Here is a 27,413-nt window from a genome sequence, read left to right on the forward strand (position 1 = left end):
TGGATTATTGACGTGACGTTGTGTGAACGCTACAGGGAACCTCTCGTCTGCATTCTGTCAAGGATCAGAAACTGAAGCGTGAGATTAAGATCTCACCCGAAAGGGATTTGTAATATAGTTAGACACACTTGGTCTCGTTGTGATGACAGGTAAACTAGTGGTTAGAGCGTTGTGCCTGTAGCTGTAATATTGATTACTGCATTGTTGGGTTTAGAGCTTGCAAGAAAGACATTTCACTGTACTTGTGCATGTGACATTAAAAACTTGAAACCTATTTGCTCCAGGGTCCCTGTCAATAATTGCAGGCCCTGGCTGTGACCCCACTCTCTGAGGGGGTCTCGGGGGGGAGTAGGATATGCAAAAAACACATTTACATTTAACTCCACACACTGTACAAGTTACACACTTGTACGTGTGTGAAACAGGACACATATAACCTATTTGACTTCTGGTTTGGCAAAATACTCAGAGCAAGTGGCCTCATTTTAGATCGCCCATCTGAATCATTGACGCTGCAACGTTGTTCTTTCTACGATCTTCCATCTTGCCTTAAAGCTCGGACTGCATGAAAGGAGATTAAAAAGGATTGTGAGGTTAACTGGGATGAGTCGGGGGTGGTTTTGGACAGTGGTTAGTTATGTAACTGGTGGGCCGTTTGTTCATTAAAAAAAAAAACGTCTGCACTTTAAAAAGGTATGCTCACTGAACATATAATATGATGGCATACTGGCAAGGCCCTTTCGATAGCATACTATCACCATCACTTTTCAGCTTCAGGTCTTCCCTTGCCCTCCTGCTGGTAAACAATACGTTAGGAGGCTCTCTGTGATGCATCCACAGTGTCAACACACCTCTGGATGGAGGTCAGATCGATTTGGTTGACCTCATTCTCCCTAATGGTTCATTAGGACACAGCGATGAAGACTCCTTTCCAAGCAACCTCTCCATCCTCTCCTTTCTCTCCATCCTCTCCTTTCTCTCCATCCTCTCCTTTCTCTCCATCCTCCCCTTTCTCTCCATCCTCCCCTTTCTCTCCATCCTCTCCTTTCTCTCATCCTCTCCTTTCTCTCCTTTCTCTCCATCCTCTCCATCCTCCCCTTTTTCTCCATTCTCTCCTTTCTCTCCATCCTCTCCTTTCTCTCCATCCTCTCCTTTCTCTCCATCCTCTCCTTTCTCTCCATCCTCTCCTTTCTCTCCTTTCTCTCCATCCTCCCCTTTCTCTCCATCCTTCCCTTTCTCTCCATCCTCCCCTTTCTCTCCATCCTCCCCTTTCTCTCCATCCTCCCCTTTCTCTCCATCCTCCCCTTTCTCTCCTTTCTCTCCATCCTCCCCTTTCTCTCCATCCTTCCCTTTCTCTCCATCCTCCCCTTTCTCTCCATCCTCCCCTTTCTCTCCATCCTCCCCTTTCTCTCCTTTCTCTCCATCCTCTCCTTTCTCTCCATCCTCCCCTTTCTCTCCATCCTCCCCTTTCTCTCCATCCTCCCCTTTCTCTCCATCCTCCCCTTTCTCTCCATCCTCCCCTTTCTCTCCATCCTCCCCTTTCTCTCCATCCTTCCCTTTCTCTCCATCCTCCCCTTTCTCTCCATCCTCCCCTTTCTCTCCATCCTCCCCTTTCTCTCCATCCTCTCCTTTCTCTCCATCCTCCCCTTTCTCTCCATCCTCTCCATCCTCTCCTTTCTCTCCATCCTCTCCATCCTCCCCTTCGAACCCCATGACACTCACCCAGCCAGCCACTCCTCCCTTACAGGGAATTCCTCACAGTAGCTGAGCAGAGCAAAATCTGAAGTTGGTACGAATCTCTGCTCTGCTGTGGAAATGGATGAGTTTCTTTGTTGGCTCAGTTGTTTGGCCAAAATAGACACTTGTTACTACAGGGAAAGGTGCCTCTTTCTAAATAGTTGGGTTCACTTCCTGTACATATTCTTAAAATGTAGGAAAGAAAACAAACTAATACAATTTTTTTTTTTTTTCAGTGAGTGTTTTTGGATAGGGTCACCAGATATGAATTCCTGTGTCATGTTTCCTCAAAGTAAAAAAAACTTAAAGCATCATTAATAATATTGTATAACAGCCAGATAACAGTAGTGACTCGAAATGGTCAAATACAAACTTTATGGAGATGTGCTATATGTATATTTAACAACCACAATAAACATCCCAAAAATATTTCCCCCTTTTTTTTCACAACCAATGACAAAAAAAACTGTAATACAAACTTCTCTCTTGGTTTCATTTGTCAGCAACTGTAGAACAACACAACAAAAAGCTGCACCATCACTTCTGCATTCATTCAGCATATGTGCAAAGTCTGTGTCCGAAAGGCACAGGGCCTGTCTTTGTAGTTGCAATTGTTTTGCAAGCTCCTCAGAGGGAACTTGACAACCCTGGTAGTTCACCGAGAAGGTAAACCATGTGGACCTGTGCCTCCAAAGAACGCTAGAGGAATCCTGCAAGAGGGCTTTGAAACCTGTGGGAGAAAAACACCACCCTGTCCCTGTGAGCCATACACAAGACAACCATTGCACTTTTATGCTATATCTATATATTTATGAATGTAAAGCGATAAAGGAATCGGAAGAAAACAAAAAAAAGCAAAGACAGAAGCTGAAATGAATTGCACCCCAGGACAGAGGTCAGGGGTCAAGTTGGAGGAAATGCCCGTTACAAAAAGAAAAACAAGGTTTCCTGTGGTTGTTTCTTGCTCTTCGAAACTGTGATCTCAGTGGAAGGTGTTGGGGTTGGGCCGGATCATCATGGACACTTTCTTCAGGGAGTAAGCGCCGCCGCGGAACTGTGATCTCAGTGGAAGGTGTTGGGGTTGGGCCGGATCATCATGGACACTTTCTTCAGGGAGTAAGCGCCGCCGCGGAACTCGGCCCAGTAGACGCCGTCCTGGTATCGGCTGCGGTAGTGCCCGCCTCGGTACCACACGCCGTTCAGGTTGGAGTGGGCACAGGCGTTATACCACCAGCCACCCTTCTGGTAATGGGCACAGTTACCTAAAAAAATGATGCAGCAGGATTCAATGCAAAGTAGAGCCAAATGTATGTTTTTTTATTTGTTAAAAAAATATACATATAATTAATCTCCGTATTTTACCTAACCCTTTTCCATTTCTTAAATAGTACATTTGCTTTAAAGCTGAAAAATACAGTATGTATACCTCATGTCATGACGTTGGCCTGTGGGTAAGGTTTATGACCCCCCCCCAAAATACCTTTCTCCCTCCCCCTCTCTGACCCTACTGAAGGACTTGAACAGCCTGTGTTAAATATGAGAGTCTGGGAACATCAAACAAATGGGGAAAAGGAACCATATTTTGGTAATAAAACCAGTTGGAAATATGCTTGAGAACGTAATGAGTATGTATGTCAGTTCGGTTGTCATCTGAGACATTATGACTGATGACAGGACGACATAAACTGTACCTGGGAAAGTATACACCCTCTAGTTATCAGAGTCACATGGAATTGTTATGCAATTGAAATGTTTGATATTGAAATTGTTTGTTAGGAGATTAAATGTAATTTTAGCTTCCAATGAGAGATTTGGGTTTTCATAAGGAAAGTGCCCTGCTTGATCAGTGGCCCACCCCTGTGAAGAGGAGGGGTTATAAACGATGAAACACATCCTTTCCCCCTCTCCACTATATAAGCCTTTGACGAAAAGATAACCATGTTGTTCCAGTATGGGAGGTCTGCAGCCTCTACGTTAGGACACACATGTCAACTAAACCATATCAAGTACAGAACTAAGCCAACCTCGGCATGAGCTTTGATGGTGAATGGTATGAACTTTGAGCTTATTCACTACAGAAGTGATACTTCCTAGCCGTTGAGTTAGCAGCGGCCGCTGTAGACGTGGGCTAGGAAAGGACGGACGACGGATCCAGTCTAACAGACGGACGAAGATACCACCACGTATCCAATTTACCACCAGAGACATTCTTCCGAGTACGTACAGGAAGATCTGTTGGCCAACCTGGCCAGCATCTACGACCAATCTACCGAAGCGCAGCTCAGAGTAAATATTTATTGCGTTTTCCTTTTCCAAATGGGCAGTAATTTAGAATGCATAAGATAATGTATTTACGATAGCATAGCTGCTGTTTCTTCGTTCCTAAGTCTTCCCGCTCTTTCATTCAAGCCCAACCCCCTTTCCTTTGTGTAACCAGCCATGATACAGGTTCCGTCCACCAGGACGTTTTCTGTATGACATCATTTGTATTCTGTGTATATGTAATTCTGTGTGATTAGTTTAGGTATTTAGTAAATAAATAATTAAACCCAATTTTGTATTGCTGATTCAACTTGTTAGCCAGGGTTCGTGAAGATAGCCAAGAATTTACAACTTTCATTATGAGACTGAAAATAAGATAAGGTTTAATATTGACTGCTATCGATGTAAAATATTACTAAGTATTTTAAGAGTTTATTCGGAAGATAACGGCTCTATAAACGTTCTTCCGTGGTGCCCCGACTTTTTAGTTAATTACATTTACATGATTAGCTTAATCAGGTAATATTAATTAGAGAAAGAATTGTATAGGTTAGCATGTCATATCACTTAATCCGGCATAGCCAAAGACACGACACTCATAACCATGCTTTCAAAATACTTTTACCTGTGCTGCCCAAATTCACACAGCTCTGCCCATGAGGCTTGATCAGAAATCGGTACAGTCTGTCCCACTGTGCAAACCCTCGGGTTAATGCTCTTTGGCAAAGTCCCCCATAGGTGGTCTTTTTTTAATATTTCCTTGTTCCCCTCATTCTCGGCTCTGAGTTGTTTTGCAGCGCTATAGCAACCTGGGCCCATATCCACGAAGCATTTGAGAGTAAGAGTGCTGATCTAGGATCAGTCCATATAATCTTATTCATTATGATCTAGGATCAGTCCATATCTTATTCATTATGATCTAGGATCAGTCCATATCTTATTCATTATGATCTAGGATCAGTCCATATAATCTTATTCATTATGATCTAGGATCAGTCTATATAATCTTATTCATTATGATCTAGGATCAGTCCATATAATCTTATTCATTATGATCTAGGATCAGTCTATATAATCTTATTCATTAGAAAAGAGGCAAAACTGATCCAAGATCAGCAGTCCTACTCAGGGATTTCTTTTGCTACTGTAATTCTTGGGCAGGCCGCCTAAGCATCCAAACAATATTCTATGTACATTTACGGGATGAAAAAAAAAAAACACTTTCATTGTCAACTTAAACGACTAAAACCACATAAGAGACAGATAATAGACCTATATATTTATTTTAATTAATAATCTTGGAGAACTAACAATCACCAAAATAAAGCTAAACTGTTAGGGAGAATTTAGCAGTATAGATTTTGTTATTATGTTTGAGCAAAAGAACGCAGCATTAGCCATGGCAAAATGTATAGAATTGCGGGACTTTAGCAACATTTTCTCTCAACCCCATGAAGACATTTTTAGAATTGCAGGGAATTGGCTTAAAAAAGCAAAAATGTCAACACGGCCAAGATGGGGGGCCTAAAATTTTCAAATAAATTCAGCAGCGCCGATGGGCCAATTGTGCCCCCCCCTGACCCTGCCACGCCGACCACCTAAGCCCATTTTTTAACCAAAAAAAGCCCTGATACTCTGAGATGCTTTGTGAATACGTGGCCTGTTTTTTTTGTTCATTGTTTTCTGCAGTAGTGCTAAGCAGGATCTCTGTGGAGAGACTCCAACCGTGCAGTGGTCTAAGGCACTGCAGTGCTTAAGGCGCCACTACAGACGCGGGTTCGATCCTGGGCTGTGTCGCAGCCGACCGTGACCGGGAGACCCATGAGGCGGCGCACAATTGGCCCAGCGTCGTCTGGGTTAGGGGAAGGTTTGGCCGACCGGGATATCCTTGTCCCACAGGCGTATGCACGCTGACACGCTCGCCAGTTGTACGGTGTTTCCTCCGACACATTGGTGCGGCTGGCTTCCGGGTTAAACGAGCAGTGTGTCAAGAAGCAGTGCGGCTTGGCGGGGGCCGTGTTTCGGAGGACTCGTGGCTCTCGACCTTCGCCTCTCCTGAGTCTGTACGGGAGTTGCAGTGACGGGACAAGACTAACTACCAATTGGATACCATGAAATTGGGGAGAAAAAAGGGGTAAAAAATGAAATCAATATAAAGAAACAAGGACGGTCTTCCGCTCTCTGTTCTTGCTTACAGGAGACTCTTTAAGGAGCATCCTGAATAACTCCCGTTTCTACATGTAGACTTTGTTTGACTCTTTTCAGAGGTCCTAACGCTACCGGTGCGTCCGTGCCTTAAGACCGGCATAACCTGCCAACGACCTCTTTTCATGTCTACTTGTGCTGAAATGCACCTAAAATAAGCAAGATATTGTCGAGGAAAATGAGCGCGCTATTAATCCCCTCTGCCGGAAGACTTCTGAAAGACACTGAGAAATGAACAGGGATATTGGACAGACTTCTGAAGAACAGAGATTAACAGTGATTTTGGATTCGACCACGTCCGACCCAATGAATCAGAAGACGTAAGTGTCTGAGCTGACTAAGTATGGCACACAGTCTGCTGTTGGTTATTGTGTATCCATGAATCACTGTCTGGTAGACTATTCCTCTGAGTAATAGCAGCCATCACCACAGGGTGTATTCCTCTCACCTGTATACACGTCGTGGTCCCTGTCCAGCGTGGTGAACTGCTTGCCATTGTGCCATGTGAGGGAGTCCCCGGCGTTGCCATGGTAGCGACCCACTCTTAGTTTGTAGAAGTCTGCCTCTGCCTCAATACGGAAGCTGGCGTATTCGGCAAAGGTCTTGCGACCGGCCCAGTCCTCCAGCATCACCAGAAGCTTGTAGTTGCCCTGGTTGGTCAGCCAGTAGATGTTTTCAAGACCCAGCCAGTATTCGCCGTCAATGTTACCAAACCCTTGCTGTGAAAGGGTAAAGCAGGAGGGAGGGGGGGAAGGAGAGATGTTTTAATGCTGCAGATAAGTCTAAATGCTCCTTTCAAAGGCATTGACATTCACTATGCCAATGTCCACCCTCCAAAAACACACACAATGTAGTCTGTACTTGTATGCAGAGCCCTTAGAAAGTTCCATACAGTAAATGCATACAGGACCACACATCTCCCATTCACCGTTTGTCAAAGATGGCAGAAGGGACTAAAGCATATGTATGGTATGTCAGAGAAAGAGTGGTGGCATAATAGCAGGATGTGTTTAAGACGTCCTCTCCCCTAAAGTCGCTGTGCGTCTGGAACTGTGGCTCCCATTTTTTTAAACCACACATGGATTAAATCAGGAGGGAGCACATTACCCAGCCAACTATGAGCCTGTCATTTGTGATTCGGGTGTCTTAAGGTCCCTCGTTGCCAGAAGGAAGAGTGGGTGGTGGGCTTGGAAATGTCTTGTGTTCTTGGACTCAACTTTAAAGGGGAGGTAGGATTTATCCAAATAGGCCAGTCCGACCCCTGTGCTCCAGGATGTGAGTCTCTAGCCGCTAAACGTTTGGCTCTGTGCTCTTAAGATTACGACATTCTGGTTCAGACCCGTGGCAAATGGAGGAAACCACACTTCATGGGTATTAGGACCTTTAGGTCATTGAATTGGCTGTACAAAACTTCCCATCGAAACGTAATTTTAATATCGTATCGTGATATCTTGTGTGGACTGTTTGACAGCTTTGTTCTATCGAATGGTCGAATAATTTAATTGAGAAACTCAACAAATGACATTTTGGAACGATGATACGGTTGCACAATCAAATGGAAATGTTGGAACTGAGAATAGATACTGACTCACTTTATTTCAATGATTCACGTGTGACCCTCAGAATGAATCTCCCGGAATTCTGCTCAGTATTTGATCACATGATCGTCTTGGCATTGGTTTGGTTCTGTTGCTCATGTCCAGTGAAGCTGTTTCTCTTCAATGTGCTTTTCATTTGGCCATGCAAGATGAGTGTGTGTGTGGACCAATCCAATCAAACCCTGGACTCAAATGACCTTTTGCTGTTTATTTTTTTATTACTAGTAACAATGAAGAGCAGTGAAGTACTAGCCTATAGTATGATGGAACTACCTGGCTGATACTAGCCTATAGTATGATGGAGCTACCTGGCTGATACTAGCCTATAGTATGATGGAGCTACCTGGCTGATACTAGCCTATAGTATGACGGGGCTACCTGGCTGATACTAGCCTATATGATGGAGCTACCTGGCTGATACTGGTCTATAGTATGATGGGGCTACCTGGCTGATACTGGCCTATAGTATGACGGGGCTACCTGGCTGATACTAGCCTATATGATGGAGCTACCTGGCTGATACTGGTCTATAGTATGACGGAGCTACCTGGCTGATACTAGCCTATAGTATGACGGGGCTACCTGGCTGATACTAGCCTATATGATGGAGCTACCTGGCTGATACTAGCCTATAGTATGACGGAGCTACCTGGCTGATACTGGCCTATAGTATGACGGGGCTACCTGGCTGATACTGGCCTATAGTATGACGGGGCTACCTGGCTGATACTGGCCTATATGATGGAGCTACCTGGCTGATACTGGCCTATAGTATGACGGGGCTACCTGGCTGATACTGGCCTATAGTATGACGGGGCTACCTGGCTGATACTGGCCTATATGATGGAGCTACCTGGCTGATACTGGCCTATAGTATGACGGGGCTACCTGGCTGATACTGGCCTATAGTATGACGGGGCTACCTGGCTGATACTGGCCTATAGTATGACGGGGCTACCTGGCTGATACTGGCCTATATGATGGAGCTACCTGGCTGATACTGGCCTATAGTATGATGGGGCTACCTGGCTGATACTGGCATATAGTATGACGGGGCTACCTGGCTGATGTGAATGTATTGCTTACTTCCTGTCCTCTCTAAAGGGAAGCAACTCCCCTTGTTGACGTGTCCTAGTGGAGCTGTGTTGTGTTCCTTTTAGTTTATCTTGATTCAATCCCTCAGAAAGGAAAGCTATTTTCACTGCCTGTTCTATCTGGGCATCAAACCGGGAATCTGCTGTTCTACAGAAGACAGCCACCTTTACCTTGTAGGTGTCCCAGTTCCTGAAGAAGTTGACCGAGCCGTCCTGGCGCCTCTGGATGACTGTCCAGCCGCCGGGGTCGTGCCTCTGGTCACACCACACCTGCATCAACCGGTTGGCGTTCTCAGGCTTGATCAGGTACATGCCACTGGTGGCGTGACCCTCCTCTACAGCAGCAAGGCAGTCTTTGAAAGGTCCTGCAGAAAGAGGTCATGATGTAAGTAGTGTCATGCGAACAAAGGTTCAAGGGTGAAAGCTTGTGGTTAAACACAGCTGGGGAAATGTTTTCCATGGGATGATGTGGTCAAGCATGGGTTGGTCCAGGGAGCTATTGTGCTCCCTCTGGGGTTTCATGTTTTTAGTTTATCAGAACCCTGATTCGAAAGATTGCTGGGAAAAGTTACCTAGCTTACTCCACTCTCTCAACCCTCCAGCTGAGCTCAATCTCTTCTAATAACCCTGGAAACCTGGTCCCATTTGCTCATCCACTAAGCTGAGTTTCTCCATAGTATAGCCTCTTATTCTGTGGTTATACAGTTCTCTTAGAAATCCTGGGACTCCCAAGGTTTTCTTTTTTTTTCTTGCTGGAAAAACTTGGTTTTAAGGCCTAGAATTGACTTTGGCTGCAGTTTGGAATGGGGTGGAATAGCTGCCTGGAGGCTGATACAGGCCAAGAACAACACTGGCATGAGGGCTGCGGAGAGAGGTCGTGCTTTACTGGCATACAGTAGCCTGTAGATTATCAGGTACTCTAAAGTTTCTCTCAATAGCACAGCTGTTAATATCATTTTTATTGGGCATATGTTCCTTTATCCTGGTGACGCCGATTTACATTGCCCGGAGTGCTGACTAAAGGGGAAACCCTGTAATGTTGAGGTGCACTGGAAACTTCAATGATAAACCATCGGGCCATCATTTCAGGAAGAAATATTTGACCAAACCTGTCAAAAGATTTGTCTTCACATGAGGTAAATGTCAGAGACTTTTACATGAGAAATGTCCAAAATGGCACTGTAGACCACTGCAGTAATTGACATGACCCTGTATTTAAATATTCAGCCTGTTTTCTGGAGGTGTCAGACTGTCCCTTCCCACCCGTCTAGTTAGCAGTGTTTATGTAAACCTTTCTATCCTACGACATCATTTCCTGCTGGCTCTCAATGACCGTTTAGGATTTTTCCGGTTCAACCTGAGTGATAATTGCAGTGCTGTTTTTATTATGACTCTATGTCTAGCAGGATAGCGTGTGTCCAACAACTTTAAGTGTTCAATTCATATTGGGCAGGAGTGCTGGGGATCACACATAATGGTGTCTGGTCCGTAATCAAAAAAATGGTTCAGAGAGGAGCATTATCCCCAGCCAAGCTGAGACTTTCTTGGAACTATAAATTGTAATCTGGGCATAGTCACATAGTTGTGAATTTTTATCACAACTCTAAATGTGTGTCCCCTCGTCCACCCACCCCACCTCGTCTGGGAGCACTGAGAGAACTCCTGTGGGTGTTCTCGCAAGGCAGTTATATCTAATGATGCCCACAGACAACGTGTGGCATGGTGGCAGAGAGCTAAATCACCGTAACCCAAACACTCCCTCCCCTTAACACTACAACCATAGACTAACTGCCACTGACGTTTAAATTTCTAAATAATAAAAAATGCCCCATTAAAAAAAAAAAAAAAAAAGTCCTTCCATGACTTTCTTAACTAAATGTTTGTATTTTACGTAGCTCATTTGTCAGCTTTTTTAAATTTATTTATCACAAACAGAAAAGAATTTGGAGCCTTTTTACCTGTGTTTTTTTCACACCTATTCCTAACTTAACCTGTTAAGACAATGTGCTCTAGAACGTTGGTACCCAGCCAGGCGCTAAGACAATGTGCTCTAGAACGTTGGTATGCAGCCAGGTGCTAAGACAATGTGCTCTAGAACGTTGTTACGCAGCCAGGCACTAAGACAATGTGCTCTAGAACGTTGTTACGCAGCCAGGCGCTAAGACAATGTGCTCTAGAACGTTGTTACCCAGCCAGGCGCTAAGACAATGTGCTGTAGGACGTTGATACCCAGCCAGGCTCCAAGACAATGTGCTGTAGAACATTGGTACCCAGCCAGGTGCTAAGACAATGTGCTCTAGAACGTTGGTACCCAGCCAGGCTCCAAGACAATGTGCTGTAGGACATTGGTACCCAGCCAGGCTCCAAGACAATGTGCTGTAGGATGTTGGTACCCAGCCAGGCTCCAAGACAATGTGCTGTAGGATGTTGGTACCCAGCCAGGCTCCAAGACAATGTGCTGTAGGATGTTGGTACCCAGCCAGGCTCCAAGACAATGTGCTGTAGGACGTTGGTACCCAGCCAGGCTCCAAGACAATGTGCTGTAGGACGTTGGTACCCAGCCAGGCTCCAAGACAATGTGCTGTAGGACGTTGGTACCCAGCCAGGCTTCAAGACAATGTGCTGTAGAACGTTGGTACCCAGCCAGGCTCCAAGACAATGTGCTGTAGGACGTTGTTACCCAGCCAGGCTCCAAGATAATGTGCTGTAGGACGTTGGTACCCAGCCAGGCGCTAAGACAACGTGCTGTAGGACGTTGGTACCCAGCCAGGCGCTAATGAGTCACCTCTCTCCTCACTAAATGGGTGATAATTGTGCATGTTACTTCACAATTTTAATTGAAATTAGGCCCAACTGAATGATATGGAGGGTGAAAAGGTTGATTTAATTTAGAAAGACAATGGTCTAATGATGAGTTTGTGTTATCCTTATTTATCAGCGTTGGCGCTCATGTTTATAGCAAATAATTTGACCCACGCGCCTTGTGGGTTTGATACCATTCTCTTTTACGTTATACTTTGAAAAAATAAGCTGTTACGGGACTGTTTTATTTACTATAACTCTATTACTGATCACATTTATTGTAAGGGCAACAAACACATGTTACAGTAGGCCTTTAGAATAATGCGAAACATATCCTTGACTCTCTCCAAGTTGATGAGCATTGGGAAGCAAACGATTCCAGTCAGGCTGTGAAGCCGGCCCATTGAAACTACACCTAAGCTACACATAATAAGACAAGATTACATTGATAATAGTCTGAATTACAATATTATCAGTTGTACCATTGTGCATTTTGATATTGACAGATGCAGAGAAAGGAGCATCACTTTATCAAATCCTCCTTCAGCGTGCCCTTCAAGTAAAACATTTAGATTTCTATATAGTATCAGAAAAAGCATATTCTGCAGGTTCTATGACACTTTGTCCGAACATTCAAGAGGTGCAGCTCTATTTCCAAATGTAACTTTTTCCAAGAATATCTGCGCTGTTCATGGGTTCATGACCACTCGTCCGTGGGTTCAGCACATGACCACTCGTCCGTGGGTTCAGCACATGACCACTCGTCCGTGGGTTCAGCACATGACCACTCGTCCGTGGGTTCAGCACATGACCACTCGTCCGTGGGTTCAGCACATGGCCGCTCATGCAGCAGCATTGCTCTAGATGCTAAGAAAATACTATATATTTTATTTATTATTAAATAATGTTTTTACTTTTACCCCTTTTTCTCCCTAATTTCGTGGTATCCAATTGGTAGGTAGTCTTGTCTCGTCGCTGCAACTCCCGTACGGACTCGGGAGAAGCAAAGGTCGAGAGCCATGCATCCTCTGAAACATGACCCAACCAAGCCGCACTGCTTCTTGACACAATGGCCGCTTAACCTGGAAGCCAGCCACACCAATGTGTCGGAGGAAACACCGTACACCTGACGACCGTGTCAGCGTGCATGCATGCACCCGGCCCGCCACAGGAGTCGCTAGATCACATCCCTGCCGGTCAATCCCTCCCCTAACCCAGACGACGCTGGGCCAATTGTGCGCTGCCCAATGGGTCTCCCGGTCGTGGCCGGCTGCGACAGGGCCTGTCCTCGAACCAGGATCTCTTGTGGCATTGCTAGCAACTGTGATGTAGTGCCTTAGACCACTCCGCCACTCGGGAGGCCCAAGCGAAGACTAGTTACATAATAAACATAAAATATGCCATTTGTTTTATTTTAAATACCTTGTGGTGGACTTGGAACTAGTTTTTTTTTGTTACAGCCTAGAGTAATATAAACTAATGAACATGCTATTATGTACTTTGAAATAATAGTTTTTTAGTATTCTAATGTTACCTACGACCTTTATAAACACAACCAACTGATTATTCTTCCCATAGCATATATGTATTTATTAGACTGTTACAATGTTGATTGGCTGGAATTATCAAAAATTGTCTCTTAGGCATACGTTTTGTAGAATTATACAAAACTTACCCTTGACTCTATCTAAACAAATAACTATTGTTATATTTTTTTCCATGTATATATTTCGACATGCAATTCATGCTTTACAATTGTTTATGCACTATTTATCAAGCCTCGGTGCTTATGTTTGCGCACCTTGTGGATTGATATGCTTAGTCTAAAGGGGATGCCCGGCAACGTTCTCTAGCAGGTACCGATAGGCTGAAAGGCCAGGCGCTGCTAGTGTTAAAGGGTGTGGTTTATTTCACACTTTTGACCAATCAGTGTAAATCATGATGTAACCACTTTTAGACCGGTGTCTCCACTATTTATTAGAACACGGGGAACATTTTAAAAAGGCCTGAGGTAATTCAAGCAGTAGTCTAGCTCTGCGGGAAGCTCACTGTCACCTACTGCCAATGAAAATGGGCCAGACAAATCTAATTTGTCTTCTCTTTCGCTTTCCCCCAGGACCTTGCGGATACACTCTGGTTCCTAGCGTAGAGATCTGCTTCTGTATTTACGAGCTGATGCTTCCGTTTTACTTTCTTCTCCTCTCTCTACTGATTTAATGCCCACTGTGGAGAACTCCTGGTCGGACAGAAGCTGAAGGCTGTAAGGACTACTGTGTGTGGGGGAGGGGGGGGTGGAAGCCCTAAATGCAGGCATATGTCTGCATTTGATATCCCCTAAGCAGTCTCTCACTTCCAGCTTGTCGTCGATCAACTCTAGCAGCAACCAGCAGGCTCTTGTAACTGCAGTTACTTCACCTTTTTTTCAGTGGCGTACAGCAATTTTGCAAGGCCCCCGTTTTTAGGGGAAAACCACTAACTTCCTGCAATTCCCCCCAAAATGCCCATACGGCAATTTTTTATTTATTCCAGTTTTATAGCTAATCTCATGCTATTCTACAAATGTTACCAAGAGGCTGAGAGAAAATGTTACATTTTTAAAACTAATTTACTGTAATCCTAAACATTTTTGTCATGGTTAATGACGTGTTCATATACTATCTGGAGAGGGGGGTCTGCGGGGAGAGAGTGGTACACCAGTGTCTCTTCCTATATTATAACCAGCCCCTATCTAATACTGGTCTGGCTTCTATGAAAACCAGCCCCTATCTGATACTGGTCTGGCTTCTATGAAAACCAGCCCCTATCTGATACTGGTCTGGCTTCTATGAAAACCAGCCCCTATCTAAGACTAGTCAGGCTTCTATTAATGGCTTCTATCATATATGATTAATAGCCATTCTGTGTTTGCTGTGCAGTTGTTCTCCCCCCACGTATCTCTCTCTCTCCTTCTCCCTCCCTGCTTTTATCCTCGCTTCTATTTCCTCGGTTGGAAAGGTGTTGTCATTTTCATAGACCCGGGGGCTCAAATCCTCCTCACACCTTGTGAATCAGCGGGTTGCTAGATTCTTTCCACAGTGTCTGCCAGCCTGCCAATGCAATTGAAATGATAAGCTTTTGTTAAACCCCCTCCTGCAGGAGTTAATCTATCATTGTGCAGGGGGCATCGACATGCCTCGTCAAGAACAAGGGATTCGCTATTACGATTGACTAATCCAGTCTGTTGACAAATTGTTTCCAATTGTCGTTCATTCCCTCCACCTGAAAAGGTATCCTTACATACTGGAAAACATGTTTTCACACCCTACTGTTCAGTTATTTTCTCAAGATACTCTAAAGTCGTAGAACAAAAATAAGAAAACCGTTGTGCAACATCGTTATAGTGGTAGCATTTGTAAAGGTACAACAGTAGTAGTAATAGAATTAGTTTTACTTTGGATTAAGCAGAGAAAGCAAAACCCACAAACATCTTTAAAATCTCTACAGGAATGACTATGATCCCCAGGGCTATACTTTCCACAGAGGTGTAAAATACCCCAGAGCCTGAGAATTATTCTTTCCACCGCGTTGTAAAATATCCCAGAGCCTGACAAATGATAATTTCCACAGAGGTGTAAAATATCCCAGAGCGTGACAAATTATACTTTCCACAGAGGTGTAAAATATCCCAGAGCGTGACAAATTATACTTTCCACAGAGGTGTAAAATATCCCAAAGCTGACAAATTCTAGCTAATCCCTGAGATCCCAAGCCCCTGTTTGGTCCCTCATATCCTTTCCAAGATGGCACTAAGAATACCGAGCCTGGCGTTGCCATCGCTCACTGTCATGTCGAAGATTAAGAGTCAAGTGCCTGGGTCCAAAGATAATCTTCAGAATCTTAATGATTGTATTTATTTATTATAATATTGTCCTAATGATTTGTACACTCCTACACAGCTGGGGTATTGTACCTTTTGTGACTTGCATTATGAAAGTTTCCTTTGGAAGAGCAGGGAGAGCTATGAGTAATCTCTAGGAATGTAATTTACTGTTTTGCATGGACAGTGCTGAGAGGGTGTTTAATTTGTGTTAGCAGATTCTGTTGAGTGAAGGGTGTTGCTGGAATATGACACAGCAATTCTGCTGTAGGTGTCTTTTTTTTGCCCCCCAAAATGATAATTTTCTCTATCAAACATGTTCTTTTCCTCTCTAAGTATTAGTTCTGACCTTGCGGCAGACTTGCTCACCTGTTGCATACCAATGGAACACTCAACATACTCCTGAATGCCCCACGGCTTCTACGTAGTGATGAAAAGCACAATCACAACACATCTCATCCCTAAGTGGATGCTGAAAGCTATGTGTTTGGGTGCTCAAATTTGTTTGCAAGCTTTTTTTTTAAACAAGGTGCCAAGCCAATTTGTCCCATTTCAGGCGTTGGAGACACTCCGCCAGTACCTGTCAAACCAGAAAGCTACCGAGAGGATCTGAAGCCATGTTGGGATGCTGCCACCATTTTTAAATCCAATCATCTGTACAGTGTCTCCTGGTTGTCAAAAAAAACTCAGGGTTGATTGAGGCCTTTTTGCAACTGAGACAATGCTCTGTATGCTCCTAACCCTCAGCAGTCAGCGAGTGTGTGTGTGTGGTTCTGCTCTCTGCATCCCCACCATGAGATCCTTCTGTTGACTTTTAAAATATGGTTATCCAGCCCTAAGAAATTCATGGTTCATACACCGCGATCTTCAGATCCTGGATTGGGATGCGCAGCCATAAGGAAGGAAGAGTGTGCCGGGTTAGGGTAAACTTAGTATTTTGTTTTGCCTGTTAATTTATGCCTGTATTCTTTTCAGAGTAAATTTCGGACTCATTACTCTTCTCAGCCTAATCCCATTTTAAGTCTGCAGTGTATTGAAACATATGGACAGCTTCGGGACAATGCGCGGCTCAAGTAAATATCATTGAGGTGTGTTTAGATGGGCTGCTAGCCAACACCCTTTCCAGAGTCTCACTATGTATGCCTGTCAGCTTTTTCCCCTGTCTTGAGGATTTGTAAGGAGTGAAAGTGATTTTGTTATGTGTCACAGCAGGATGGATAAATGTACCTCTCTTATGCTCCTGTGACTGAGCAAAGTGTATTTTCTTTGGAATGTAGGAACTCTTTAGAGCTCTCCCGTTGGAGGGAGATACTTAAGAAAAGCTGTCTAGAACAATTTATGAGCTGTATAATTAATGAAACTATTATTTCCATAAATCTGCTGTGAAACCTCATCGAGAGGAGAAGTTTTTACCTTGGAGTGTGTGGTTCTCACATTCTCCCTTTCGGATTGCTACATAGCTGTGGTCACATGGACATAGGGAAAGGCTGTGGTCACATGGACATAGGGTAAGGCTGTGGACATAGGGTAAGGCTGTGGACATAGGGTAAGGCTGTGGACATAGGGTAAGGCTGTGGACATAGGGTAAGGCTGTGGACATAGGGTAAGGCTGTGGACATGGGGTAAGGCTGTGGACATGGGGTAAGGCTGTGGACATGGGGTAAGGCTGTGGACATGGGGTAAGGCTGTGGACATGGGGTAAGGCTGTGGACATGGGGTAAGGCTGTGGACATGGGGTAAGGCTGTGGACATGGGGTAAGGCTGTGGTCACATGAACATGGTGTACAAGCCTTGGCAAGGAGCTCCCTTTGAAGATTATAACTGAATAAACTTTTCTTGAGTTTACTGACTTCTCGGACAAGTTGAGTTACTGCTTCTGTTTAACCTCATTAATAACACCATAGAGAGAGAAATGTTCCAGGTCAAAGATCAGAAGGGGAAGGTACTCACCCGAGGGCTTGTTTGTGGTGGATGGCTGGTGAGTGCCACTGGGCATGGTGGGCAGCGGAGGTGGCAACGCTTTGGAGTTCTGGTCGCTCTGGATTTCATTGGTGATCTGGTTGCTGCGGGTGTATGTGGGCGGCTGGTAGGGTTTACTAGCCACCGGTGGTGCTACCGGCCTCTGCTGCGTAGGTTGCTGTGGCACCACGGGTGGCTGAGGGCGAACTGGACGAGACCTTTCTCTCTCTCCCCCGTACGATTGGCCCCCTCTGCGGCAATGCTGCTCCAGCTGCACGATGATGGCGCTCTGGTTCCCGGCGAGGGCGGATAAGTGCTGGTACTTGTGCTCCAGGTCACGGTAGCGCGATGCCAGCCGACCCATCTCGGAGGTGTGGTTGAGCACGCGATTCTCCAGCTGCGACACCTCCAGGGCGTTGTCACGCTTGCGGATGATCTCGTGTAGCAGCTGCATGTAGAGTTGCGTGACGCGAGCGTTCATGTTGCGGCTCTCCTTGCGCAGGAGCTTGACCTCGTTAACGATGCCGCCGTCCACCTCCACCAGCTGCTGCAGCGACTCCATCTGTCGCCGTTGCTTCTGAAGCTCGCTGTTCAGTAGCTCCAGCTCCTGTTTGTTAACCCGGTTTTCTAGGAAGCTGTCGGGTTCCTTGGAGTTAACGCAGATGGCGCCGGTTTGCTTCTGCTGGGGGACGATGAAGGTGTAGGAGCACTTGTCCACTTGCGAGGAGGCGTCAGCTGACACAGCACGCTTGGTGCGTCCGGCGTAGAGGAACTCCCGCTCCAGAACCTCATCTATGCTCTCCAGCTCCTCGGCCTCTGCCTGCAGTGTGGTGCCCGGCCCGCAGACCAGCAGCAGCACCAGCGGAACAACCACAGGGAGAATCATACTGCAGTCCGTAGCACCCTTACAAGAATGGTCTCTGTTATTGAAAAATAAGAGAGAGGGAGAAAAATAATCAAGTCTGTTCCTCTCCCAACAACATTCATTGACAAGATATTCAGTGTAGAAATGTATATTGAAGCACAAGACAGTCGCTCTGTATTGTCCCAGTAAGTACACAGTCAGTTTTGAGAAGTTTTAGTGAAAGCACTCCGCTAAAGCCAAGCCCTGCTCGTAATTTTCATTGGCACCCTCTGCATAGAAACCGTAACCAACACAAGGAGATTTATGTTCCACCACTATCGCACATCCCCGGTCAGCTATCTCAGGTGTTCTACCCTGCCTGATGAATCCCATTGTGACCTGAGAAATGTAAACCAGTGTGTTTATTGGAAGGCGTTTTGGTTGAGGATGCCCTAATGGAATGTGAGGATTGTGTTCTACCACCTCAAGGTCTGCTTCGCATCAGACTATAAACACTCGCATGTATTGAAATCCCATGTCTCCTGGAGCCTCTTATCGACCTCTTGCATTAAAATATCCATTATCACTTGGAGTAATTATCCAAATAGTTCGATATATCCCGCAAAGGGTGTTTAGAAGGAATGTCTCTATGTTAAGATAAACTACTGGTTGGCATGGAGCCTTGATACATTCTGTTGTTAGAGCGTTGGGCCAGTAACCGAAAGGTTGCTGGATCGAATCCCCGAGCTGACAAGGTAAAAATCTGTCGTTCTGCCCCTGAGCAAGGCAGTTAACCCACTGTTCGCCGGGCGCCGATGACGTGGATGTCGATTTAAGGCAGCCCTCCGCACCTCGCTGGTTCAGAGGGGTGGGGTTAAATGAGGAAGACACATTTCAGTTGAAGGCATGCAGTTGTACAACTGACTAGGTATCCCTGTCCCCATTTTATTTTTATATATACAAAAGTATGCGATCACCTTTGGGATGAATACGACTGCGAGCCAGGCCTAATCGCCCAACATCCGTGCCTGACCTCACTAATGCTCTTGTGGCTGAATGGAAACAAATCCCCACAGTAATGTTCCAACATCTAGTGGAAAGCCTTCCCAGAAGAGTGGAGGCTGTTATAGCAGCAATGTTCCAACATCTAGTGGAAAGCCTTCCCAGAAGAGTGGAGGCTGTTCTAGCAGCAAAGGGAGGGACAAACTCCATATTAATGCCCATGATTTTGGAATGAGATATTTGACGAGCAGGTGTCCGCATACTCTTGGTCATGTGTTTTTTGGGATAGGTGACTTTCTTTTCCCCGGGTTAGGGGATCACCACATTTTGATTTGAGACTGGATTGGGAAGTTTTTGACTCATTGCTGTCATTTTGCTGGGCATGGTCCCATTTATGAGTTACAGCTTGTACACGTTCTCATATGTACAGGTGATGCTTTTCAGCCTTATTACTTTGGAAATATCCCCCAACCCACATGCACCCATCTGTCCCTGATTGACTTGAACCTCGAATAGCAAGTCATATCAAATGGTTATGCCATCATGTCATTGCTTTTAAGAGTGACCTCACTCTTTTCCATTTTAGCAGACTTTATAGCCTACTGTAGCTGGAATTTCTGTAGGGGCCTTTGGCCAATTAAAAATGTCTATAAGCTTTGCTTCAATTAAGTTTGCATTGTTGTGTGAAACAATTTAGACTTTAATGGAAGCATTTGTTGTTTTATTGCTTTTGGTCAATTACAACAGTTGGTTGTGGCCATGGTTACATATATATACATATATGTACTAATTTGTGAGTACCTTCCCCTGAGATAATGCAACGTGTGCATGTGTGCTCTGCCAGGTATGGTGAGGCCTTACCCTTGTCTGACCCCCCTTCCAGCGGGATTGGAATTACTTCACTGCAGAACACAATTGTTCTTATTACCTTCTGTGTGTGTGGGTCATTGCTTTCTGTGTGTGTGGGTCATTGCCTTCTGTGTGTGTGTGTGGGTCATTGCCTGCTGTGTGTGTGGGTCATTACCGTGTGTGTGTGTGTGTGTGTGTGTGTGTGTGTGTGGGGGGGTCATTGCCTTCTGTGTATGTGGGTCATTGCTTGCTGTGTGTGTGTGTGGTGGGGGGGTCATTGCCTGCTGTGTGTGTGTGTGTGTGGGGGGGGTCATTGCCTGCTGTCTGTGTGGGGGGGGGGGGGGGGGTCATTGCCTGCTGTGTGTGTGGGGGGGGGGGGGTCATTGCCTGCTGTGTGTGTGGTGGGGGGGGGGGGGGGGTCATTGCCTGCTGTGTGTGTGGGGGGGGGTCATTGCCTGCTGTGTGTGTGTGTGTGTGTGGGGGAGGGTCATTGCCTGCTGTGTGTGTGTGTGTGGGGGGGGGTCATTGCCTGCTGTGTGTGTGTGTGTGGGGGGGGGGGGTCATTGCCTGCTGTGTGTGTGTGTGTGGGGGGGGGGGGGTCATTGCCTGCTGTGTGTGTGTGTGGGGGGGGGGTCATTGCCTGCTGTGTGTGTGGGGTGCGGGGGGTCATTGCCTGCTGTGTGTGTGTGGGGTCATTGCCTGCTGTGTGTGTGTGTGGGGGGGGGTCATTGCATGCTGTGTGTGTGTGTTTGGGGGTCATTGCCTGCTGTGTGTGTGTGTGTGTGTGTGGGGGGGGTCATTGCCTGCTGTGTGTGTGTGTGTGTGGAGGGGGGGGGGGGGGTCATTGCCTGCTGTGTGTGTGTGGGGGGGGGGTCATTGCCTGCTGTGTGTGTGTGGGGTGGGGGGGGGGGGTCATTGACTGCTGTGTGTGTGGGGGGGGGGTCATTGCCTGCTGTGTGTGTGTGGGGGGGGGTCATTGCCTGCTGTGTGTGTGGGGTGGGGGGGGGGGGGGGTCATTGACTGCTGTGTGTGTGGGGGGGGTCATTGCCTGCTGTGTGTGTGTGGGGGGGTCATTGCCTGCTGTGTGTGTGTGTGTGTGTGTGTGTGGGGGGGGGGGGGGTCATTGCCTGCTGTGTGTGTGTGTGTGTGGGGGGGGGGGGTCATTGCCTGCTGTGTGTGGGGGGGGGGGTCATTGCCTGCTGTGTGTGTATTTTAAGAAGGCTGCTATCAATTTGTGGCCATCAGAGGGACCCTTGTCTGGCAGCTAGATGACATTTCTAGAGATCAGATATCACAACGGACACCGTTCACTCAGGCAAACGTTTTAAAGCAAAATAACACTATTGAAAAATAGCATATGTATGTAAAAACAGTTCACATTTATATTTTGTGGAGATCGGCAAATATTTCACGATGCATTAATCTCCATAATCACCATTTTACCTTCAGCTTTGAAGGTGTATTGAAATCTAACAAAGCCTTTTAACTCCTTGAGCGTTAAGTGACCTACACCTGTTATGCTCCGTTTAAAATACCTCCAACTTCATCAATCTCTATTCTGTTTACCAGGCTATATTTACTCTGCCCTCTACCAAAGATTATCTAATTATATTAAAGATAGCCGAGTGACCGCTCTTAACAGTTGAAATGCATGTCCTCAATGATTTGAAGGCGGGCGAAATCAGGTGGAACCATTCTAGCCAATGAGAGGGCAGATACACGCGTGAACAGGCACAACTTAGCTGTTTTTCTCAGTTGACCGAATACACACGTGCATGTGCAACAGCCTTAAAAAAATTACATAACTTCTATTCAATCAATTAAGCCTCCTCACGTGATTCAACACTCTCTGATAATCAGTTTTTATGTATGGAGGTCTATCTCACGCGGACAGATTTTGGTCATAGTGTAAATCCTCTTCCTCTCGGCCTCTACCTTGTTAGCAGGTTATATTTATTCTGCCCTCTACCTAATCCTCTAGCTTGTCAGTGATCACAAGGAGAGCCCCTGAAGTTGTCCGCATGCTTCCCAGACACTACAGTCCGGTAGCGTTTTTTGTGCGTATATTATGACATTTTGTGACGTTTTTTTTGTTTGTTTTTGGATTATATATTTTTTTTTTCGCTGTTCAGGCACACATTTTATTTATTTTTCTTCCTGGAGGCAAGCTGAAGTTCATAACCGAAGTCTACGCCCCTTCGTCAGTGATTGGTCAACAGTATGGATTCTTCAATAGTCTTTTTTTTGGGCATGAACAGGACTCGTTTTCATGCACATTTCTTTAAAAAAAAATACTGCACCAAACGTTTGATGCAAAATTGCGCGACTAAGATCTCTTCGGCAAAAAAACGTCAAAATGAATGACAGATTTCTTGAGTTATCTTAGATTAATACTGACTATTTTCAGGAAGAGTATACTGGCTAAGGCATCTCAAAATGGATAAACAGTACTATTGGCATTTAAAAAATTAAAAAAAAAGAAGAATTAAGCAAAGGTCTTTTAAGGGAGTATGCGAGCACACTCGTTCAGTTCGGCTAGCCAGGTTTGACTAGACACCAGCCGAACTGAAGCATGCTGATGCCTAGTCGTTCTGACTACCACCCTTCGACCTCTTTCGCTCGACCCCTCTGTTAAACGTTTTCCGAAACGTCTGTCAGGGTCTCACCCAAACCACACCAGAGCTTTCACATTCATGACTCTGGCACATTTTTACAATGGAAAAACATTGACATTTTGTGTTTCTAGTTGAGCTTGAGTTTTTCTGGGCTTTTGATAGCATTTTAAGTTTTTACTCTGCCACAGTGCATCATTAAAGATGGGGGTTTGCTGTGCCCCCCCCCCCCCCCCCCCCCCCCCCCCCCCCCCCCCCCTTGGGAAATACGAGAGAAAATCGTGCTCAAAAACCTCAGTGGAGTTGGACAAGGGAGTTTTCCCTTAGCAAGATATTATGATGTAGCGGTCAATTAGCCATTTTTCCCATTCTCTGTTTTGTTGGTGCGTTTGTGTAAATAAATAAGTTGAAGCCTCAGTGTCATGCTCACAACGCTACAGGCTCTAATCTCCTCATACGTTCAACACACACACACACACACCAATGCAAACCTAGCAACCCCACTTTTATCCAAGCAGGACCGTGCTCTGCAGAACCCCTTCCACCCATCCCTCTTCATAGTGTCCATTCGAGGCTCTTAGACATGATCTTATGAGAGCATTGGGGAAACTAATAGCCCACCGCCAAACCCACGTCATAGAAGAAGATCGGAGTATCTGTTATCAGCCAGACTACTGCCCTGACTCCTTGTTATTAGGGTGCCGTCAACTAGGGTCAGGCCAAACACACACACACACACACACACACACACACACACACACACGATTCTGGAATGAGTGACATGCACTTCCCCTCTTTGTTACCCTCTTCTCGTATTTCCTCAGCTTCTGTCTGAGCATGGATAAGAAGTGTCATTCAATTCCCCTCAGCTGTTCATTTCACTTTGACACAAGCATCGCTCCCTCCCGCACACAATCAATCAAATGTATTTATAAAGCCCTTTTTACATAAGCCGATGTCACAAAGTGCTATACAGAAGCCCAACCTAACCACAGACACACACACACACACACACACACACAGCATGGCAAGAAAGGAGCCTCAGAAGCCGGGGATGAGACTCTGGCTCGTCTGCACCAAAAGAAAACAGACGGCAGCGTCTCTTCTAAAGCTTGACAGCATCTAACCACAGCTAACCGCCTCTGTTTACCACCGGACTCCTGTCCATCAGAAGAACTGGGTTAAGTGGTAGTTGACTTGTGGTATGACTAACATATACTTTTTAGTCATGTTCTGTTGGTTTCCGAGCCCTTACCTTGTGACTCCGCCATAATGAGTCAAATGACTGTACGAAAAGCTATTTTCCTAGAGCTTGAGGAGCAATAGCAACAGGTAGGATTGGTAGCAGATTATACACTGCTGTAGTAAACTCAACATTTTATTTTCTGTAATTTGGGACGTATTACGGCTGGCTTGGTAATAATATTCTGAAAACGTATCGTTTTGATTTGTTGCGTTTCCACCATTACATCAGAATCATACAATTTATCTGTAGTTTTGTCTTAAATCATCACCCCAAATAAATGATAGCAGAGAATAGGTAAGTAATGAGCAGTGAGAGTACACAGACCCAGATTAGGGGAGTTAGCGGCACTTCTGAAAAGTTAACACAGCTGTAAGGTACCGAGCCAATATGTAATTACTACTCAAACAAGCACTCTTTAAGTGCAGGCTTTTGCCACTGAAAGCTGTTAAAAAAAAGAAAGTGCAGCTGCATGCAGAAGTAGGAACACCGGTCCTTACCAGATAAATATGTTGATCTCCACCACTCTCACTCTTTCCTCCTTTAAATCCCTTGCCTTCTCGGGAAGGTTTGATTTAAGGCTCTTCAGTGAATAAAGTCATGACAAATCCATGGATATTATTCTCTAGTCCTCCCCCCCCCCCCCCCTCTCCTCCTCTCGATTTTCTGTCAGACACGTTTCCCCTTGCAGTGGATGTCAGTTGTTTTGAAGCCTACCGATACTTGACGTGCTCATTCACCGGAGAAGCAGCAGGTAACCGAACTCTTAGAAATGTTCCTCTTTAGTAACCGTGTCCCCAATGAGCACAAACTTTAAAGTGTCCAAACTTGATCACGGTTTTCCCCTCTGGTTAGTTAATTCATACGCTACAGATGCAGACTTTGTTACCTTTTTGTTTGGAGTCCATTGATAAAAGCTGAACACCTGAACATGTTTCCTCCAGCTCTGTCATAGTCTTGACACCTCTACCACTCTGTCACCTATTCCACGGCAGCACTTTAGTCTGTTTTTCAACAGAGCCCCCCTCCTTTTTGGCTTTTCTCTCTCTCTCTCTCTTTCTATTAGAGGTAAGGCAGTCTTTTTGTCTAGTAGTAATCAAGTCGCGAGTCGGGACCTCCCCTTTCCCCTCCCCTTAACACAAAGGAGATCATGTTCCATGAGACACAGGGACTCCAGTCCCCCCACCCAAACCCTTGTCCCCTGCAGCCCCCCAGAGCCGTCCCCCATCTCTCCAGCCCTCCTTTTTTCCTAACCCCCCCCCCCCCCCCCCCCCCCCCCCCCCCCCATCACGGCTGTTTGGAAAGTCAGCCAGCCACAGCCACTAGCTGCAACAGTTGCAGACTGAGGCCACAGGCTTCAGTGTGTGTTGAGCTCAGGCCTGTTCTTATTAAGGGGAGGGTGTTACATTCATTTCACCGGTTTAACACGTCGTGATCCTTGCATAATTATTTTCTTTATCCCTTACCAGATTATGTATTGTTACATCCACTTATATAATAGAAATTAAATATTTCTGGTAAAACAATTGAATAAAATAATGGAAATGCACCGGGGGTTTTTCCCCTACAGAATCCACAACATCTTAGCGCTGTATCACTACTGTCAAAGCCGTGAGGCATCAGCAAATGGACTTGTCACCACTTAACCTGTCACCATGCCAGGTGGTGGTGGTGTCGTCTCCATGGACACATCTGTACCTGACACTTTGTTTTTTTTTGTTTTTTATATAAGATATTCTATCCCGTAAGTCCACTCGGCTGTAAAGTACTTGAGACGAACCATCCCTAGCTATTGACTGGTTTAAATGGGGGGCATGCCTAGCTATTGACTGGTTTAAAATCTAATTTTATTTGTCACATACACATGGTTAGCAGATGTTAATGCCTAGCTATTGACTGGTTTAAATGGGGCATGCCTAGCTATTGACTGGTTTAAATGGGGTATGCCTAGCTATTGACTGGTTTAAATGGGGCATGCCTAGCTATTGACTGGTTTAAATGGGGCATGCCTAGCTATTTACTGGTTTAAATGGGGTATGCCTAGCTATTGACTGGTTTAAATGGGGCATGCCTAGCTGTTGACTGGTTTAAATGGGGCATGCCTAGCTGTTGACTGGTTTAAATGGAGCATGCCTAGCTGTTGACTGGTTTAAATGGGGCATGCCTAGCTGTTGACTGGTTTAAATGGGGCATGCCTAGCTGTTGACTGGTTTAAATGGGGCATGCCTAGCTATTGACTGGTTTAAATGGGGCATGCCTAGCTGTTCTAGTGGTGCCAGTCCATGTTGACTAATGGAGTAAGTAGCATGTAGTCTTGGCTGGAAAATTGAAGTGAACTTGACCACTTAGGTCCAAGGATGCCGTTCAGCAAGGATTGCTTTGCATTTTATGTTATTTTCCTAGTTCCTCAGTGCGATCGCTCCACTCATGAATCTAACTTTTATTCTCTCAAAGCCGTTGACTTCTGAAGTCTCCAAATTATAGTTACATGTTACTCTAAACCCTTAATTGATGGTCTTAAGGCTGACTATGGTAAATAAAATAAAAAAAGTGTTGTGGAAAAGTAGAACCAGGATCGTGGGAGTCCTTCACCAAGAGCACATCTCTGCTGATGCACGGTCCAGCAGTTTAGACTTAGCCAGTGAGGTCTGCCTATTCAAGAGGTCCATGTTGCTGTGCTGCAAATTTAAAAAACTATCCTCACTTCGCCCAGCTGTGTGACGGCATAAAACCTAAGGCATTTGCCTCTTTTTATAAGGGTCTCTGTTAAACAAAGAAATAGTAATGATTGTATTGATAACGGTTCACGATGATGGCAGTAATATATTATATTTACTAATGGGCTTGACGAGTCTGACTCACTCTATCCCAATCCCTCCCCATACTTCAGTGCCGAAGGCAAGCCCCAGCTTGTGCCGACACACTCAGGCCTCCGTCATCTCTCTATTCATCCGTGTAGACTGCTGCCTGACAGCCAGGATGATTGATGGGGAGCTACAGGTGAGTTAAGCTGGTAGAGGGTAGCGACCCCCTCCCACCAGTCCCCGCCAGTCCTGGAACACTGCTTGCTAGTGGGGGTTGAGGGTATTGACCCCCCTCCCACCAGTTTTGGAACACTGCTAGCTAGTGGGGGTAGAGGGTAGCGACCCCCCTCCCACCAGTCCTGGAACACTGCTAGCTAGTGGGGGTAGAGGGTATTGACCCCCCTCCCACCAGTCCTGGAACACTGCTAGCTAGTGGGGGTAGAGGGTAGCGACCCCCCTCCCACCAGTCCTGGAACACTGCTAGCTAGTGGGGGTAGAGGGTAGCGACCCCCTCCCACCAGTCCTGGAACACTGCTAGCTAGTGGG

The 27,413-nt window shown here is 45.7% G+C and overlaps 2 protein-coding genes and 1 long non-coding RNA gene across 8 annotated transcripts in view; 1 reads left to right on the plus strand and 2 right to left on the minus strand.

The window, feature by feature from the left end:
- The window catches only part of LOC115160139 (ras-specific guanine nucleotide-releasing factor RalGPS1), a 254,873-nt gene that overhangs the window by 116,777 nt on the left and 110,683 nt on the right, over positions 1-27,413 (plus strand). The gene's annotated exons all lie outside the window — the stretch shown is intronic.
- On the minus strand, positions 1,974-25,194 carry angptl2a (angiopoietin-like 2a). Of its 3 annotated transcripts, none has more exons than XM_029710496.1 (6): positions 24,564-25,194; positions 17,505-18,433; positions 9,068-9,261; positions 6,653-6,923; positions 2,872-2,999; positions 1,974-2,791 (listed from the first exon to the last, which is right to left on the minus strand). In XM_029710496.1, exons 2-6 carry the CDS (start codon positions 18,397-18,399, stop codon positions 2,720-2,722), a joined length of 1,560 nt encoding a protein of 519 aa, XP_029566356.1. In that variant the 5' UTR covers positions 18,400-18,433; positions 24,564-25,194; the 3' UTR covers positions 1,974-2,719. The 3 variants fall into 3 exon arrangements, with proteins under 3 accessions (XP_029566356.1, XP_029566357.1, XP_029566355.1); XM_029710497.1 differs by having other exon boundaries at positions 1,974-2,718; positions 2,799-2,999; positions 24,564-25,193; XM_029710495.1 differs by having other exon boundaries at positions 1,974-2,999; positions 24,564-25,193.
- On the minus strand, positions 8,021-8,855 carry LOC115160142 (uncharacterized). Its single transcript, XR_003869014.1, has 2 exons — positions 8,111-8,855; positions 8,021-8,075 (listed from the first exon to the last, which is right to left on the minus strand). It is a non-coding gene; the product is annotated as an uncharacterized LOC115160142 (long non-coding RNA).

This window comes from Salmo trutta, chromosome 23, assembly GCF_901001165.1.
Source record: "Salmo trutta chromosome 23, fSalTru1.1, whole genome shotgun sequence".
NCBI lineage: Eukaryota > Metazoa > Chordata > Actinopteri > Salmoniformes > Salmonidae > Salmo > Salmo trutta.